At 60.2% G+C, this 17,134-nt stretch overlaps 1 protein-coding gene across 7 annotated transcripts; it reads left to right on the forward strand.

Moving 5' to 3' along the window:
• The first annotated feature begins 552 nt into the window (after window positions 1-552).
• NSMF (NMDA receptor synaptonuclear signaling and neuronal migration factor) lies at window positions 553-9,486 on the forward strand. 7 transcript variants are annotated; one of them, XM_068552833.1, is made up of 15 exons: window positions 565-819; window positions 1,222-1,283; window positions 1,921-2,421; window positions 3,642-3,717; window positions 4,863-4,931; window positions 5,808-5,860; window positions 6,235-6,324; window positions 6,885-7,009; window positions 7,132-7,215; window positions 7,307-7,340; window positions 7,413-7,483; window positions 7,631-7,710; window positions 7,852-7,954; window positions 8,176-8,251; window positions 8,338-9,486. In XM_068552833.1, exons 1-15 carry the CDS (start codon window positions 749-751, stop codon window positions 8,433-8,435), a joined length of 1,593 nt encoding a protein of 530 aa, XP_068408934.1. In that variant the 5' UTR covers window positions 565-748; the 3' UTR covers window positions 8,436-9,486. The 7 variants fall into 7 exon arrangements, with proteins under 7 accessions (XP_068408933.1, XP_068408932.1, XP_068408934.1 ...); XM_068552828.1 differs by lacking the exon at window positions 565-819 and adding an exon at window positions 879-1,088 and having other exon boundaries at window positions 8,737-9,486; XM_068552827.1 differs by lacking the exon at window positions 565-819 and adding an exon at window positions 883-1,088.
• The last annotated feature ends 7,648 nt before the right edge of the window (window positions 9,487-17,134 follow it).

The raw sequence follows: 17,134 nt of genomic DNA on the forward strand, positions 1-17,134 counted from the left end.
CCAAACCAAGGATGAGGCCCTCCCGAGCTCTCAGGCATTGTTTCCATTCTCTACACACGGGAGTCTTCCCTAAGATGATGCCCACACCGTACTTCTCAGATCATTAAATAGCGCCAGGGGGGGTCCTTTTGTACAAAAAAGGAGACCTGTCAGCTCTATGACTTTGGAGTCCACGATCCCTGCAGGTCTCGGAGCAGGGCACGTGGGTCTGCGAGAGCAGGGAGACCCTTGACTGGAGGGCCCAGGACCCTGTGGTCAGGGGACCGCAGGCCTCAGTTTCCCAGCTCCAGAGGCAGCGCTGAGAGGGCGGAGAGACGGTTGGTCCCGCCCCCTGCCGCCCAACCCGGACCCCGGGACGCCGGGCCCCCCGCCCCCCCACCTACTGCCGGCGTGGTGGGCGGGGCTTCAGCCTAGTCCCTTCTGGGCCCCGCCCGGTTCTGACGTTACGGTGGGCGGAGCCTTCCTCGTCCTGCCGTGGCTGTGGACGGTCCGACCCCAGCCCTGACGTAACGGGGGCGGCCCCGCCGAGCCCCGCCCCGGCCCTGACGTCGCGGTGGGCGGAGCGCCATCCCTGGGCCTGGCAGTGCTGTTCGGTGCGGCGGGGCGCGCGGAGGGATCGGCGCGGCCATGCGGGTCCCGAATCGGAGCCCGAACCCGAGCCCGATCTTCGGCGCGGCGCGGCTCCCCCGACGGAGGCGACGGGCGCGGGGCGCGCTCTGAGGCCTGGGGATGCGCCGCCGCCTCGACCATGGGCGCCGTCGCCTCCCGGAGGAGGGCGCTGCGGAGCGAGGCCATGTCCTCGGTGGCGGCCAAAGTGCGGTGAGTGCGGCGGGCAGACTGCCGGGGCCAGCGCCGCCCCCGCCCCCGCCCCCGCAGCGTGCTCGCAGCCGGCGCCCCGCCCCCACCTCCGTGCGGCTCCCTTCCCTGAGGCTGCGGTGGGCGAGCTGCACGACCTCACGACCCTCACACACACTGGGTGGCAGGGGCTGGATGGCAAGCAGACCTGGGTCCCGCCTGCAGGTCCGGCCAAGGTGCACCGGCACCCAAGGGTCCCCGAACTGCGACCTGCCAGCCCTGGGCATTCTGAGGTGGGATGGGAGTGCTTGCTGGGGGTGATCCCTGAGCCCTCCCTTGCTGGCGCCGAGGGCCTGGGTGGGGTGGGGTGGGGACGCCAGGGTGGGTGGTGTGCACTGACGACGCACCCCGCTGTCCACCCCTCAGAGCAGCCCGAGCGTTTGGCGAGTACCTGTCCCAGAGTCACCCCGAGAACCGAAACGGTGCAGGTAAGGGCACGTGAGGCAGTGCCGGGACGGGGTCCACCCACAGCCCCCCATCCTAGGCGAGGGGATGCTGTCTCCTGTCCAGGTCAGGCCCAGCCCCTGCGCACTGTGGGGTGTGAGCAGGCAGCTAGTGCCCTGCTGGGCTGGCTTCCTCACGCCCCCTGCCCCGCCTGGCCCAGAGCCCCAGGAGGAGCTCCTATTCACTCATCACCATGGCACCCACCCAGCTTGGGCCGTTGGCATGGCAACAGGCCTCCTGGCACCCCCAGGACTGGCACCACTGTCTCTGGGGGCCAGCTGGTGGGGGGGAGGGGAGAAGTTGGCACTGGGCACACGGGCGTGGTGGCAGGCTGGGAGGTGGCCTGCTTGTTTCTGCCCCCCCCCATCATCCACAGGTAGCACAGCCTGTCGCCCACACGCACGTAAGAGGGGCTTGGGGCCCCAATAGGCGTGAGACGTGAACCTCTAGGGGGAGTGCGCAGCTCAGAAATACCTTTTCTGAAGTCGTCAGGGCCCGGGGTTCGGGGTTCGGTCAGTGGGCCAGGTACACGCTGGGTATTCATTCCCTGCCTTCAGAACACCCGGAGACTGGGAGGGCAGAGCCAGCAGGCTGCAAGCTCACCTGGTGCCTCTCCCCCAGACCACCTGCTGGCTGACGCCTACTCTGGCCACGACGGGTCCCCCGAGATGCAGCCTGCCCCCCAGAACAAGCGCCGCCTCTCCCTCATCTCCAACGGCCGCTATGAGGGCAGCCTCCCGGAGGAGGCCGTCAGTGGGAAGCCGGCCGGTGAGGGCCCCCAGCCCCGTGTGTATACCATCTCTGGGGAGCCGGCCCTGCTGCCCGGCCCCGAGGCCGAGGCCATCGAGCTGGCTGTGGTGAAGGGGCGGCAGCAGCGGGAGCGGCACCCCCGCCACCATAGCCAGCCCCTGCGCGCCAGCCCGGGCGGCAGTCGTGAGGACGTCAGCAGACCCTGCCACAGCTGGGCGGGCAGCCGCCAGGGCTCCAAGGAATGTCCCGGATGTGCCCAGCTCGCCCCCAGTCCTTCCCCTCAGGCCTTTGGGCTGGACCAACCGCCCCTGCCTGAGGCCGCCAGCCGCCGCAAGAAGCTGGAGAGGATGTACAGCGTTGACCGCGTGTCTGGTGAGGGGGCTCGTTGGGGGCCTGGGCAGCTTCAGGCAGGATGCTGGTGCTGGGGTCGGCCCGCAGCAGGCACCGTGAGGCTTGGGCAGAGCAGGGTGCCCAGGTCACGGCCTGCAGGTGGCGACCTGCCGCCACATCCCGTGCCCCATCTCAGGCCTCACGGTTGGCTTTAGCCTTGCCAGCACCAAATCATCGCAGGAGTGCTTCCCCGAGGAGGGGGCCTGGGAGGGTCTTAAGGGTTGAGCAGGCAGAAAACCTGGCTGAACCGAAAGATCAGGCTGCCTCCAGGGAGTCCTGGGGAACAGTCCCTGCCCTGGGGCCCACCCACCGAGGGAGGCGCGTGATTGCCTGGGGCGCAGCCAGCTAGTGGGGCCCTCCCCAGGATGGTCGAGCTGTGCCGGTGGCTGCGGAGCCCCGGAGGCCTGCTGTCGGTGAGAGGCCTCCCTGGGACATTCGAGTGGCCCCACGCTTCCTGGCTCTGAGGTTGTCATGTCCTGAGAGCGGAATTCTACCTAGCGGACCTGGCACATCCTCTCAGGGCACCTCTTGGGCCTCCAAATCAGCAACCCAGCTGGGCCTCAGGGCACAGGCCTGGGGTGTGGGCAGTTCACCTCCACGACCTCATGCTCCTCTGATGCACCCAGGCCAGGGGCTGGGACAGGGGTCAGGGAAGAGGGTAGAGTGACCTTCAGCCACTCTGTCCAGTGGCTATAGGGGCCCTGGGAAGGGGCGGTCTCCACGCCCGGTGAGGGCCTCCACCTCGCCCTCCGAGAAGGGTTTGGGGGAGGGGAGGTCCAACCAAGTGGGCGCCAGAGTGGGCCGCAGAGAAGGCCCTGGAGACCCGAAGGAGAGGCTGCAGGCATTGTCCCTGCTCTTCCCCTCCTGCTTAAACGGAGCCAAAGTCAATCCTTTTCCTGGGCACCCTGGCGGCAGGCTGTGCTCTCAAAAGAACACTCGTCAGCTGTGGGTAGCAGAGGGAGAGCTAAGCAAAGACAAGCGTCACCAAGCCGCTGAGCTGTCGTGCCTTGAACAGCTGAGCGACACCCGAGCCTGCTGGCCCCGTGCCGGCCTGCCGGCCTCCCGACCGGGGATGGGGCTGGGGAGCCCTGGTGCTTCTCCTCCACCATCTGTGGCGGAAGCATCCCCTTCCCCGACAGGTGGGGGTAAAGACCTCAGGACCCCTGAGCTGGCCTAGTCACTGCGCCTTCGGTCTCTTCCAGATGACATCCCCATCCGTACCTGGTTCCCCAAGGAAAACCTCTTCAGTTTCCAGACAGCAACCACAACTATGCAAGCGTGAGTCACGTCTGATGTGTGCTGGGCCCAGGCCGGGCGCCCTCTTCCTGGTGCTCAGGAACTGCTGCCGGACCCTCTCCTGTGCTCTGAGCCCCCCTGCGTGGCTGCTCTGAGCGTGCAGTCTGAAGGAAGGCAGGCCTGCCTGCTGTTCGCTAGCGCCCACTGCCCCGCCCCCACCCCATCCCTTCCCCACTGCCCCGCCCCTCACAGTCCCCCAGTCCGTCCGTCCTGTCCTGCGGGGACTTGGCTGGGGGCTGCAGCTGACGCAGTCACCAGCAGAGGTGGTTCGCTGCCCCGCGTCACCCAGCTCCGCCTTCACGCACGCCCCAGACAGCAGCCTACTTGTGTTTCGTGTGCGCTGCAAGTGATCACAACTTAGTCCCCTGGGGGGCGTGCTCTTGACCTTCGCACAGCTGGGTGTTCTGTCAGGGCTTCCTTCCGGGGAGGGACTCTGCTGCAGTGTCCCCGATACCGAAGAAGCTGCCTCCTGCATATGCTACCCTGGGGAGCGCACCACCGCCCTTGGGCTGGATGGGGGCCGCTACCTTCGCGGCTGGACCCAGGGCCAGCAGGGCACAGTCAGGCCTCTGTGCGGCCTGACGAGGTCACAGCATCTGGCGGCCTGGGCCACGGTGACTTCCGCGTCTGCTGCCCTTTCCAGGGCTGGCGGGCGGCATAGCCGGCACCCTGCTGGTGCCTGGGATGCCTGTGAGGGACCCTCCAGGTCAATGACAAGAAAGGAACGAACTGAAGGGCGGTTGGGGGTCTGAGGGTCTCTGCTCACTGTGTCTTCTCTCTCATGCTGCCCCTTCCCGCCTCGACTCTAGCATCTCGTAAGTACCGTGTGGACCTCGAGCCTGAGAGCATGGCGGTTGTCCCTGGGGGACTCTCCCACCCCCAAGTAGGTTGGGGCAGGCCAGGGACCTGGGCCTTGACCATGAGGGCGTGCTGGGTCCCAGCGAGCGCCAAGGCTACAGCAGGGCCTGCGGGAACTGGGCCGAGGACAGGGCGAGGCCGGCCGGGACCTTCTGCCTGGCCCAGCGCCCTGGATGCCCCGCTGGGCCCTGTGCTCGAGCCTCTGTCCCCACGTCTCTGTCCCTCTTGCCTGCGGCCAAGGGCAGTGCTGACTCGTGGTGGTTTCCCAGGGTGTTCAGGGGCTACGCGGAGAGGAAGCGCCGGAAACGGGAGAATGATTCCGCGTCTGTAATCCAGAGGTAGGGCCTGCCAGCCACTCGCCACCAGGGTCCGTCTCTTGTCTGTGCTGGTCTAGCCTGGGCCCACCCAGCCCAGCAGACCTGATGGGGGAAGGGCGGTGGCGAACACTGGCCTGGCCCTGCTCTGGGGACGCGGCAGGCAGGAAAGGTCATGTGGCCTGAGCCCCTAGGCCTGTGTTTTGGGGGTACACTGACAGCTGAACTGCAGCCAGCTGGCTCCCCTGTGCCTTTTTCTGGCCCTTGAAGCCCAGAGCAGTGGGGTCAGCAGCCAGGCTTACCCTCCCTAATCCCCGCCCACCTCAGAGATGTGTCCAGGAAGCTTGTCTGTCCATCTTGGAAGTTGGGCTTTGGCAGGGCACAAAGTTTGGGGTGAAGGAGACCTTCTGAGGTGGCCCAGGGACACAGCGGCAGGGGAGGGGGCATCTGCCAGACCCAAACCCACCTCACGCCTGGGGACAGTTGTGCTGCCCTGCCCACCGTGCGCAGGAAGCAGGAGCCCTTGACCACGTGGGGAGGGAGGCTCCCGGGGTTCAGAGTGCCTGGGCACAAGGAGAGAAGGGAAGCGTGGGCAGCGGAGGCGGGAGAGCCGAGTGCACAGGGTCGCCGGGGGAGCTGTCCTGGGAGGGGACGGGGCTGCAGGGGGAGGCTTGCTTACCGTGCCTTTGTACTGGAAGCAAAGGGGGAGCCCGGGAGGAGTCTCAGGAGGAGAGGGACGGGGTGGGATTTGCCTGGGGGAGAGCTGGGGGCGCCGGGAGGGCATCCCTCACGGCAAAGGGCGATGTTGGGACGGTGGCCAGCAAGCCGTGGGGAGGGGAGCTCGTGGGACGGGGCGCCCCCCTCGCGGCCCTCACCAGCCCCCGGTGCTTCCGCCCCCAGGAACTTCCGCAAACACCTGCGCATGGTCGGCAGCCGGCGGGTGAAGGCCCAGAGTAAGGCCCGGGAGCGGCGGCGCGGGCGGGCGGGGGCACGCTGTTCTTGGCCGCTGGGGCTTCGCGTGCTGCTCTCCGCGCCCCGAAGGGCGCGCTGCTGCCCCGCTGTGGCCCCGCGGGCACCTTCCCACTCCCAGGCTCCGCCCCAGGACAGGGCCCCGCCCCTGCACCCAGGCTCCGCCCATGTGCACCCAGCACGGTCCTTGTCCGCTGTCGCCCATCCGCACTCCCCACTCCCGCCCCTCCCGCCGCAGTGGCGTCTTCCACTCCCCGGACCCCCTCACGGTCCCCACGTCCTCCCCCGCCCGCCCCTGCCCCGGTCCACCTCGTGCGGCTGCAGGCCCGGCCCCTAACGGGTTCTGCTTTCGCTGCAGCGTTCGCCGAGCGGCGCGAGCGGAGCTTCAGCCGGTCCTGGAGCGACCCCACCCCCATGAAAGCCGACACCTCCCACGACTCCCGAGACAGTAGGTGCCCGGCGGCGCAGGCCCGCACACCTCTCCCAGAGGCTCTCCTAGGCCCCCAGTCCTGCGCTCCCACCCCGGGGGGGCAGCTAGGCTTCTGCGCCTTTGCTGAACCTCAGTTTACCAGACTGACGGGGGGGGGGGGCGGCGGGGGGGCGCTCCGGCACCTCCGATCTTCTGGGCAGGGGTAGCTAAAGGCTGCGGCTCGCTGGCGGCCCTGGCCTGGTGCCGCCCTCATGCCAGAAGCCTGAGGAGCAGTGCCAGACTTCTTGGCCTGGGCGCCAGGCACGCCTGGCTGGAGCTGACCCTTGCCCTCCTGCTCCCACTGGCCTTGCACCAGGGTCCACCGCCTTCGCAGTCGGGCTGGTGGCAGGCGCCAGTCTTGCCGGGCTGCTGGGCTCCTCAGCTTGGCTCTCTCACCCACCCTGGGTTTCTCGCTGACCTGGAGGACCCTCCGGGACATGGCTTGCCGGCTCTGGCCTCCACCCGTCTCTGGGGGTTGCAGCCGGGACGGGAGGCGCCGCAGGTGATCCTCAGGCCCGGTGGCACATCCTGCCCTACAGGTAGTGACCTGCAGAGCTCACACTGCACCTTGGGCGAGGCCTTTGAGGACCTGGACTGGGAGACGGAGAGGGGCCTGGAGGCTGTAGCCTGTGACACTGAGGGCTTTGTGCCACCCAAGGTCATGGTGAGGCCCCACACAGCTGTTGCAGGCTGCTCAGCAGTGGGGAGGGGGGTCTCAGGGGGGCTCCTGCTGCCCACTGGCTCCGAGGCGGCCAGGGCGCTGAGTGGCCCTCCTGTTGTCCCCAGCTCATCTCCTCTAAAGTGCCCAAAGCTGAGTACATCCCCACCATCCTCCGCAGGGACGACCCCTCCATCATTCCCATCCTCTACGTGAGTGCCTGCCCAGCCCCCGTCGCGGTGTCGGGTGGGGGGTGCTGCCTGAGAAGGGCTCTGACGTGGGGCTGGCTTCCGTCTGTCCCAGGACCACGAGCACGCCACCTTCGAGGACATTCTGGGTGAGTACTCCGCCCCCCTGCCCTCTGGTCTTGGGGCTGCTGGGGGCGGCACTCACACCTCTGCCTCCGCAGAGGAGATAGAGAAGAAGCTGAACGTCTACCACAAGGGGGCCAAAATCTGGAAGATGCTGATTTTCTGCCAGGTAGGGCTCAGCCCTTCCTGCCCAGGGGTCAGGGGTGGAGGGTGCCGCCTCCCTGGGCATGCACGTTTGCATCTGCACGTGTTGGGGGCAGCGGTGGTTGGACACCTCTGGTGCGCGGCCCCGTCGGCTAACTGCAGCCTCTCACAGGGCGGCCCAGGACACCTGTACTTGCTCAAGAACAAGGTGGCCACCTTTGCCAAAGTGGAGAAGGAAGAGGACATGATCCAGTGAGCAGGGGGGGCCTGGGAGGCTGGGGGGCTGGAGGCAGCATCTGCTGGGGCACCGTGTCCCCGCAGTGCCTCCTGTGATGCCCCCTCACACCTGGGGGTCGGACTGGGGGCCACCTGTGACCACCCCTCCCCCGCCAGCTTCTGGAAACGGTTGAGCCGCTTGATGAGCAAAGTGAACCCGGAGCCGAACGTCATCCACGTCATGGGCTGCTACGTCCTGGGGAACCCCAACGGGGAGAAGGTATGGGGCCCAGACTCCACACCAGGCTGCAGATCCCAGACGTGTGAAGGGTTGATAGAACCCCCATTTCTCTCCAGATTCCCTTTCCCTTCTCATTCTCCCAGAGAAACCCCCATGCCTGGGCCTAACCAGCTGGGGGGGGGTCCTGTTCCCCAACCCCCATTCTCCTCATCCCTCTCTCTTCCCCTGCCCGGAGCTCATGGCCCACCCCCTCTTTTCAGCTGTTCCAGAACCTCAGGACTCTCATGACCCCTTACAGGGTCACCTTCGAGTCCCCCCTGGAGCTGTCAGCCCAAGGTGAGTCTGCCGGGCTGGTCTCCAGTTGTGGGGTGGGTTCCGGGGGGGCGGCGGCCTGAGCCCCGGCCTCGCCCCTCCTGCCTCAGGGAAGCAGATGATCGAGACCTACTTTGACTTCCGGCTGTACCGCCTGTGGAAGAGCCGCCAGCACTCGAAGCTGCTGGCCTTCGAGGACGTTCTGTGAGGGGCGGGTCACCACCCGGCCGCTTCCTCGGCCTGGCGACTGGGGCTGGGCCGCTGTGTGCTGCCCGGTACCGCGTGGGTTCTGGTCTTCACGGCCACTTCAGGGCACCCTCAGACGTCGCTCAGGTTCCCTTCCAGGGGTCTGGTCCTCAAGGCATCACGGGTCAAAGAGGTCACAGCCCCCACGCCGGGAGGAGCCACCGCGGCCGGTGGACGTTGACCGGGTCTAGGCCTCGCCCGGAGGCTGCAGCTCTGGGGCGGCGCCTGGGCAGCTTCATAGAAATAAGTGCAATTTTCTACAGCCCCTGAGACGACTCAAAGGGAAGCAGCGTTACTAGTTAACTAGTTAAGTGCTCCGCTACTAGTCATGGCGTAGATCACCCGGCTCAACGTGTGTTCAGGACCTTGTCTGCCCCAGCGCCCCAGCCCCGCCGTATCTGATCACCAGCACCAGGGCGGCCCGCCTGCCCGGCCTGCCTCCGTCCCTGGCCGAGTCCCTGATCGTCTGTGCTTGCACTGCTCTCGCCACCCCTGCTTACCTGACTTCGGCTGCGCCGGCTCGGCAGGGGTGCCTGGGCAGCAGCTGGGGGGCACAGCTTCCTTGCTCTCAGAGCGGGCGCTGGGTCGAGCCAGGCCCTGCCTGCTCCCCGGCCTCCAGGCCCGCCCAGCTCCCTGCTGCTGTCGAGCTCAGCTTTTGGCGGCCGAGCTCTGAAGGCCTCTGCTAGTGCAGAGGCCTGGGGTCTTGGCGGGGCCTGCCGGGGCTGGGTCCTGGTGGGTGAGAATCCTGCTGCACTCCACGTGGGGGCCTGGACCCTGCAGCCGGAGCCCGAGAGCTGGGTGGCCGGTGTGCTGTGGGCTCGAAGCCTGGCCCGCGGCCCAGTGGGTGAGCTCTCTTGTACATAGCTGGGGCTCGGGGGCTGGCCCCCCTTTGCAGAGCCTGGTCTGAGACACCTGGCTGTGCCCCCAGCCAAGGGGGGGGCGGGGCTTGTGCCGGGCTCTGAAAAATGTACGACCTCCCTTAGAGTGACCATTAAATCTGATCCTCTGCTGCGGCCGCCGCGTGGGTCTCCTCTCTCAGCACCCAACGTCCACTATCTCCCTGGGCCCGGAAGATTCTGGGCCCGCTGGTCTGAGGTTGTTGCTGTGGTGGCCGCCTGCACATCCTGGCTTGGGCCGAGGGGGCTGGAGCCGCTAGGCCTGCCCTGCCAAGGGCACACTCTGTGAGAGGTCTGGGGATGGGGCTCCCGGGGCTCCGAGGAAGTGTCTGGGAAAAGAGCAGGTCCTGGACGCGGCTGCAGGATGCGGTCCTGCAGCGGAGCCAAGTGAGGTTGGGAGATGAGAGCAGAGGCAGCACCCCCTCCTGTAGCCTCTGCCCCGCCCCCGGGCACAGAGCGGAGGGCCGTTCCTTCCCTCGGGCCATTCTCTGCATGTGTCAGCAGTGTGGCCACAGTGGGAGGCCAGGAGGTGACCACAGGACCAGCTGGCCATCACTAGCCTTAGTCATCCCCAGATGTGCCCATTGCCGCCACCCTCCCCTCCAGTGGCCAGGGTGCTTTTGGGTCCAGCCAGGCTTGGCTACCCTGGTGGCTCCTGGTCCAGTTGCCTGTGGGCAGCTCAGCAGGTGCCAGATGGCTGCATCCAGGGCCACCAAGGGCTGGGGAGGGCGGGGGGCTGCCAGGGGATGGCATGGGTGAAGGCTGGGAGGCCTGGGGTTCTGGGGGCCTGGAGGCTGGCAGCGTGGCGTCGGAGGCTGCTGCCAGGAGAATTCATGTCCGGAAGAAAGCCCACGCAGGCCACGAGGATAGCTCTCCGGCCTGACCCATCTGCCCTCACCGTGTGCTTCGAAGGCACGATTACCGTGTGACCTGCAGGCCTGACCCTGGGACTGCCAGAAGCTTTGTCACGTGCCCCTGCCCCTGCCCCTCCCCCAGACTCTGACGGGGCACCCTGTAGTCGAGGGACTGAGGCTGTGGAAGCAAGTGGGCTTGCCCCGCAGTCCTTTGGGTCACCCGCTGTGGGTAAGGGCTGGCGAGATCCGCCCGCGGGAGGCTCGAGGTCTTGCATCTGGTTCACACGGTTCCTTCCCTCACACCCCATAACCAACCAACCAGTGTGATGGAGAAAAAACATGAAACCCAGTACAAAGGAGGAAGGCGTTTTGGGAAAAGAACAAAACCGAGGGGAGGGGTGGCAGACCCGGAGGCAGGCTGGGTGGGGTCGGGGCCGGGGCAAGCTCAGGGCTCTGCAGCCTTCCCCGTACACCCAGCCAGCTGGGAAACCGCAGCAGCAGCCAGCGAGGGCTGGGGGAGAACTATTGGCAACTAGTGTGTGAGGAAAAGGTCTAAGGTCCTTCGCATACAAGGAGTTTTTATGTATTGACAAGAAAGAGACAAAAGCCAGCAGAGAAAGGTGAGTAAAGGGCTGAACTGACAACTCACAGAGGAGGAAATCAAATGGCCGATGAAAAGCCAGTGAAGGGAAAGAGGTGCTTGCTGCCTGTTTGTTTGGCAAAAATTTAAAGGGTATGAGTCACCCTATGCTGGTGACTGTGTGGGGAGGAGATCATGTGAATTGCTATAGCCTTATTGGAAAACAGTCTGGCAATAGCTCTTAAAATATAACTGGTAAACACTGAGCCAGCACCTCCCACTGGGGCCTTCTGCATGGATGTCCATGTCCCACAGTTCATGCCATTAACTGCGGCAAGGCCAGATCATGTGGACGGCTATCCTGGAAGAAGCAGATTGTTCAGAAGGCTTGTTGTTGAGGGAGAAGTATGGTTGGGCCTGCAAGAGGCCCGAATATTCTGTTTAAACTGATGAGGTCAAGCTCACATTGATGAGGTGTGTTCTGCTCACCCACTGTGACACACAAGCCTTTATAATGTCTGATGTCCAGTCTTCACCTCCTGGTGACAGCATGGACAGAGGTGGCCCCGGCCTGCCCTGTCTACCTGTACTGCTCTCTCCAAGCCTTGCAGTGTGCATGCCCCAGCCTACATGGCCAGGCTCACCCCCTCAACCCCAAACAAACAGCCACCCCCTGATACCCCCTGCCCTGGGACAGACCCCACCCTGGGGAGGACAGACCCCACCCTGGGGAGGACAGACCCCACCCTGGGGAGGACAGACTCAGGGCACATCTGCCTTGTCTAGAACCTTCCATCACCATTAGGATGAAACTCAGATCCACTGTTTGCCCTACTTCCGGAAGGGACACGTGCCTACAGCTCCTTTAGTAGGTCTGTGTGGGGGGAAGAGAGTTGCACTTGAATTGCCAGGGAGGGGTCTCCAGAAACCAGGATTAGGAGGGAGATCATCAAAGCCACTGTGGAGGCACCCTCCTGCTGGTCCCACCCCACGCAGCTGTCACCCAGACAGGGCCAGGGTCTTTCTGGGGACCCCAGGAAGGCAGTCATGGACTAGACATGCCGTATTCATTGGACATGGCTCAAGGGCCAGGAAGGGAGACCCTGGAGGCGTCTGGGAGCTAGGGATCTGGAAAGGTCAGGAAAACCACCTGCAAAGGTGTTTATGAGCCCCTGGACCTGCTCCCAGGCCTGTGTGGACCTGACCCAACCAGCGCCCTCAACAGTGGACCAGCCCATTCCCAGACCCACCACTGGGGGTGCAGCTAAAACCCCAGCATTCTCCATAGGATGGAGGCAAGACCCCAGTCTCACGGAGTGGTATTCAAAATACTAGAAACCAGAAGAATTATGGCACTTGAAGAACCATGAAGATCTTGACCAGCAGGTACAGGCCACCAGCAGGTACCAAGGATGAGAAGACACAGGTGCTGAAATTATCTGACAAAGACTTGGTAGAGCTGTTGGAAAGATGCTCACATGAGCTGTTGATCTAAAATAATAAAACAACCAGTTATTTTACCAGCAACATGGGTTTATTCGGGAACAGTAAAGAACTGGAATTCAGGGCAAGCAGTCTAAGGTGACCCACAAGCAAGTGCAGAGAACAAGGGAGCAGAAACTCTTTTATAGAGGAGAAGGGGGAGTTGGGAGGGGCTGTTCTAAACAAAGTGTCCGTTGGAGGAAACTGGGAGTTCGCAGTGTGGTGGCTTTTCATTGGCTGAACTGTGATGGTCTCTCATTGGCTGGGCTGTTGCTGGGCAGGGAGAAAATCTTCCTCCTGCTGGGTAGTAAGTAGTAACCTTCCTGTTGGGCCTGCAATTGAGGCTGCACGGTAGGCCGTGGGCGCTCCCCCTTCTGGCCTCCTGTTAAACAAGCTTTCTGTTCATTAATTTTCACATTTCTCCTCTTTGATCAAGATTTTCCTCTGAAAGCATTGCTTATCAAAAATCAGTTTTTTATGGATTCAGTGACTTTTTGTCCATCAATGCCAGGGAGGACCTTTCCTGGGTACCTTGTCCCTCGTGGAAGGGAGAGTGCACAGATTGGAAACCTCTTGAGGTCACATTCAAGTAACAAGGAGGAGTAGGAGGGAGATCTCTCAGGAATTTCCCATCTAAAGTCTGTGTCTTGGAATAGTGAAAACAGCAAGGGAACAGTCAACACAGAAAGAAATAAGCACTTTGAGAAGGCACAGTGCAGGAATAAACATGAAGCCATAGCTGATAAATTTTCCCCCAAACAGCAAAACTTCAAGGACTTTTTATTTTATTTATTTATGAAAATTGAAGTATAGATTGACAATGTTGGTTTATCAAAGACTTATTCATCTGAAACTAAATGTTTGTCAATAATACAGCCTGTAGGTTACAAATTTAGACCATGAATTTGGATAAGAATCCGGAGTCACTTAATAGTCCAGATGAAAGAGAGAGACTTGTGTGAATTTGAAACCTAACAGGCCTGGTTCTGACATCTGGTCAGATGTTGTCTTCTTCAATTCGGGGAAATCTTTACTTTCAGGTCCCCAGTCGGCGTGCAGCTTCATTCAGGCATGAGTCACCTGAATCCAGGGGTCTATTCCTTGGAGTTTGACAGCCCAAGCGTGGGTTAGCAGTGCCTGATTCGGGCCTTTCCAGTGAGGGTGGAGGGGTCCTTACTCAGGGGTCTTTTCCAACAAAGTCTCTGGGTTGCAGGTGTGATGGTTAAGCTCTTCATCTCCCGGGAGCGTGCTGTGAAAAGGTCGCTCTTCCAGAGCATGATTATTTTCAACAGAAGCAATCAGGCCTCTATAATATTGAAGTATATCTCCCTTTATCAGCAGTGGACCAAAAGAGGCAGGTCTCAGGTGCATCTGAGGTCTGGTGACTGTCTCAAGGGTGAGAGTTTATGAGTTCCAAAGGGAGTGGTCTGAGATTTAGAAGGATAAACAGCAATGCTTTTGGCCATGGTAGTTGGAGAGTCTCTGTAAGTTTTGCCAGTCGGGTTTTAATAGTGCCATTAGTGCATTCGAGTAACCCTGTGGGTTGGGAATGGTAAGACAGTGAGAGTGTAAAACCGGCCAAACAGTACAGACTAGTCACAGTACCGGACCAGTAAAATGGGTTCCCCGGTCACTGTGAAGTACTACCCAGGGAAGGGGATTAGGGATTACCCAGGGAAGGATAATCTTTTCTAACAACATGTCAGCCTTGGAAGAAGCAGAGGCCTGTCTACAGGGAAAAACTTTGGTCCAGTGAGAAAACATACAGCTCATGACGAAACATGTTTGTACCGTGAGGTGGGGAAGCTGTATGAAATCCATCTGCCGAACCTCCAGCGGTCCGTGAGGCAGTTCAGTGTCAGGGAGCAGTGCGAACGGGTTTCCCTGGATCGTGCTTTGTTTCTCGTGGAGGTGTTTTTGGCCCCACCGTGTGGCACATGGGATCTTAGCTCCCCAACCAGGAATCGAACCCGCGCCCCCTGCATTGGAAACGCGGAGTCCTAACCACCAGACCGCCAGGGAAGTCCCTGCCTGGATTGTATTTGGACAGGTGAGACAGGTGGGACGAGCCAGGTGGACACTTTCTGCAGCCTTATGAATGTTTCCCCACCAATGTTGGTTCATGAAGGCTCTCATTTTGTCAGTGGACCTGTGGTTTAATGCATGTCCAATGGTGAGGAGTGAGAACCTTAGAATTTCTGGTGGAGGCTGGATTGTTATTTGGCCCAAGCTAGAGTTCTTTTTATCGAACCAACAGTCACTAGTTTTCTGGGGGCTTCCTTGGTGGCGCAGTGGTTGAGAATCTGCCTGCCAATGCAGGGGACACGGGTTCGAGCCCTGGTCTGGGAAGATCCCACATGCCGCAGAGCAACTAGGCCCCGTGAGCCACAACTACTGAGCCTGCGTGTCTGGAGCCTATGCTCCGCAACAAGAGAGGCTGCGACAGTGAAAGGCCCGCGCACCGCGATGAAGAGTGGCCCCCACTTGCCGCAACTAGAGAAAGCCCTCGCACAGGAACGAAGACCCAACAAGCGCCAAAAATAAATAAATTAATTAATTTAAAAAAACAAACGAACAAAAAAACAGTCACTAGCTTTCCAATATTGTTTTTCCTTTTCTGGGGCCAATTGTTATGCATTTCTAGTCAATTTTTCCAGATTGTCATCTTGGGGAGGATGTCTTTGGACCGTGACAGAAGTTTGGCCATTGGTTCCTTTGAGAGCAGTGATTTTGGAGGAAATGTCTGGGAGGTGGTTTCCTTTAGCCTCTAGGGAGTCGAGTCTGGAATGCCCAGGGATCTTAATAATCGTCAAGGCGGCTGGGAGAGTATGGTATCTGTTAGATTTGGACATAGGAGCCATTTTTAATCTTTTCCCCATTAGAGGTAAGGAACCTAGTTGTTTCCATCAGCATCCCAAGGTCTTGGGCTGCCCCAAAGACATACTGACGGTGTAAATATGGTGGTTTTGCCCTTGGCTGAAGTACAAGCCGAGTGAGAGCATATAGTTCAGCCTGTTGGGCCAAAGTAGCCAAAAAGTAAAGGTGCTGCCTTGGTGACTTCAGCGGGGGATGTAACAGCACACCCAGCACAGTGTTTACCATTGTCATCTTCAACAGGAAGCGTCAGTAAACCACGGGAAATCTGCCCTGGTTAGAGGAGCCCCCTGTAAAATGTCGTGGGACATCAGCAGGTGATCGTCAGTGTGAGGCAGTCATGAGGTTGTCAGAGAGGGAGACAGCAGAACAGCAGTGGCGAGGTTGCTACAACGGGGAGAGCTGTGTGAGGACCTGTCAGCAGGATTTCCTGGGAGGTGGCGTGACTAACTGGAAAGCGTTGAGTGTGTGAGAATTTGGGAGGGCTTCTGCCGCGTGGGGTGCAAAGATGGTGAAAACTCTTCCTCTGGTGGCCTTGACTGGAAGGGCAGCGGCAGGAGTGGCTCTGAGACAAGGGGGTATCCCTGCGCCACAAGTCCAGCTGTCGGCTGTAGTACTCAATGGGTCAATGACAGTCCCCGTGTTTTGGGGCAAGTACTCCAAGGGCGTTCCCTTCCTTCTCACATACAAAGAGGGAAAAGGGAAGCTGATAATTAGGACGTCAAGGGCAGGTGGTCTTGTTAAGCTTTTCTTCAAGGTCTCAAAGACTGTGGCATCTTGATCTTCCCAAATAATAGGGTCAGTTTTGATCTTTTTTAATGGAGCATATAGGGACTTCCCTGGTGGTGCAGTGGATAAGACTCCATGCTCCCAATGCAGGGGGTCCGGGTTTGATCCCTGGTCAGGGAACTAGATCCCACATTCATGCCACAAGTAAGAGTTCACATGCCACAACTAAGGAGTCCGCCTGCCACAACTAAGACCCAGTGCAACCAAAAAAAAAAAAAAAAAAAAAAGAGCATATAGGGGCTGGGCCATAAGGGAGAAATTTGGAATCCAATTTCGACTGTAGCCAGCTAACCCAAGAAAAACCTCATAATTGGGGATTAGTTTTAGATTTGGGGACATTCAGGATGCCACAAAGAGTACACAAATCCAAGTGTCACCCTTGTTCTGAGATCATGTGCCCTAAATATCGATCCTGAGTTTGAGCAACTCAATTTTTCATTGGAGACTTTATGTCCCTTTAAGGTCAAAAGTTTTAACAGGTGGATGCTGTCTTCCTGTGAAGAGGTTTGAGGAAGCGAGCAGAGCAGCTTATCATCTGTGTAATTGGCCCTTGAAAAACACGGGGGTTTGGGGCATCCACCCCTGTACAGTTGAAAATCCACACGTAACTTTACAGTCAGCCCTCTGCATCTGCGTTTCTGTATCCATGGATTCAACCAACTGCAAGTTGCACAGTACAGCAGTACTGTAGTATTTATTGGAAAAAAATGTGTATAAATGGACCTGCTCAGTTCTAACCCATGTTGTTCAAAGGTCAACTGTATATTGTAGCAAAGTCAAGCCTGCAAAAAACTTTGTCATCCAAGTCAGCTTTCAAGATTTGTGGAAAGTAAGAGGGATTTTTGTAAAATCTGGGGCATTACTGTCCAGGTATATTGTTATCCTTCCCAGGTGAAGGCAAAAAGGTACTGACTGGCTTTATCAGCTGGAATGCTGAAGCATGCACTGCATAGATCACTTATGGTGAAATTTTTGCTTTCAGTAGGAATGGATGCTAGTAGAGTATGGGGGTTAAGAACGACAGGGTGTCGAGGGGCAGCAACGTTGACTATTGCCTGCAGGTCCTGGACAGACCTCCATCCTCAGCCATTGGGCTTTCTCACAGGTTATATTTAATAGTAGTACAGAGACTAGCGCAAGGGGTGGTGAGGCCCTGAGCCTTGGAATCCTCTTATGGGCTTTATAC

This window comes from Eschrichtius robustus, chromosome 10, assembly GCF_028021215.1.
Source record: "Eschrichtius robustus isolate mEscRob2 chromosome 10, mEscRob2.pri, whole genome shotgun sequence".
Lineage (NCBI taxonomy): Eukaryota > Metazoa > Chordata > Mammalia > Artiodactyla > Eschrichtiidae > Eschrichtius > Eschrichtius robustus.

Coding starts and splice junctions, on each gene's coding strand:
- NSMF (XM_068552827.1), top strand. CDS start 991: ATGGCAAGCAGACCTGGGTCCCGCCTGCAGGTCCGGCCAAGGTGCACC. Junction 1,089..1,221: donor CCAGCCCTGGGCATTCTGAG/GTGGGATGGGAG, acceptor TCCACCCCTCAG/AGCAGCCCGAGCGTTTGGCG. Junction 7,216..7,306: donor CCATCATTCCCATCCTCTAC/GTGAGTGCCTGC, acceptor CGTCTGTCCCAG/GACCACGAGCACGCCACCTT.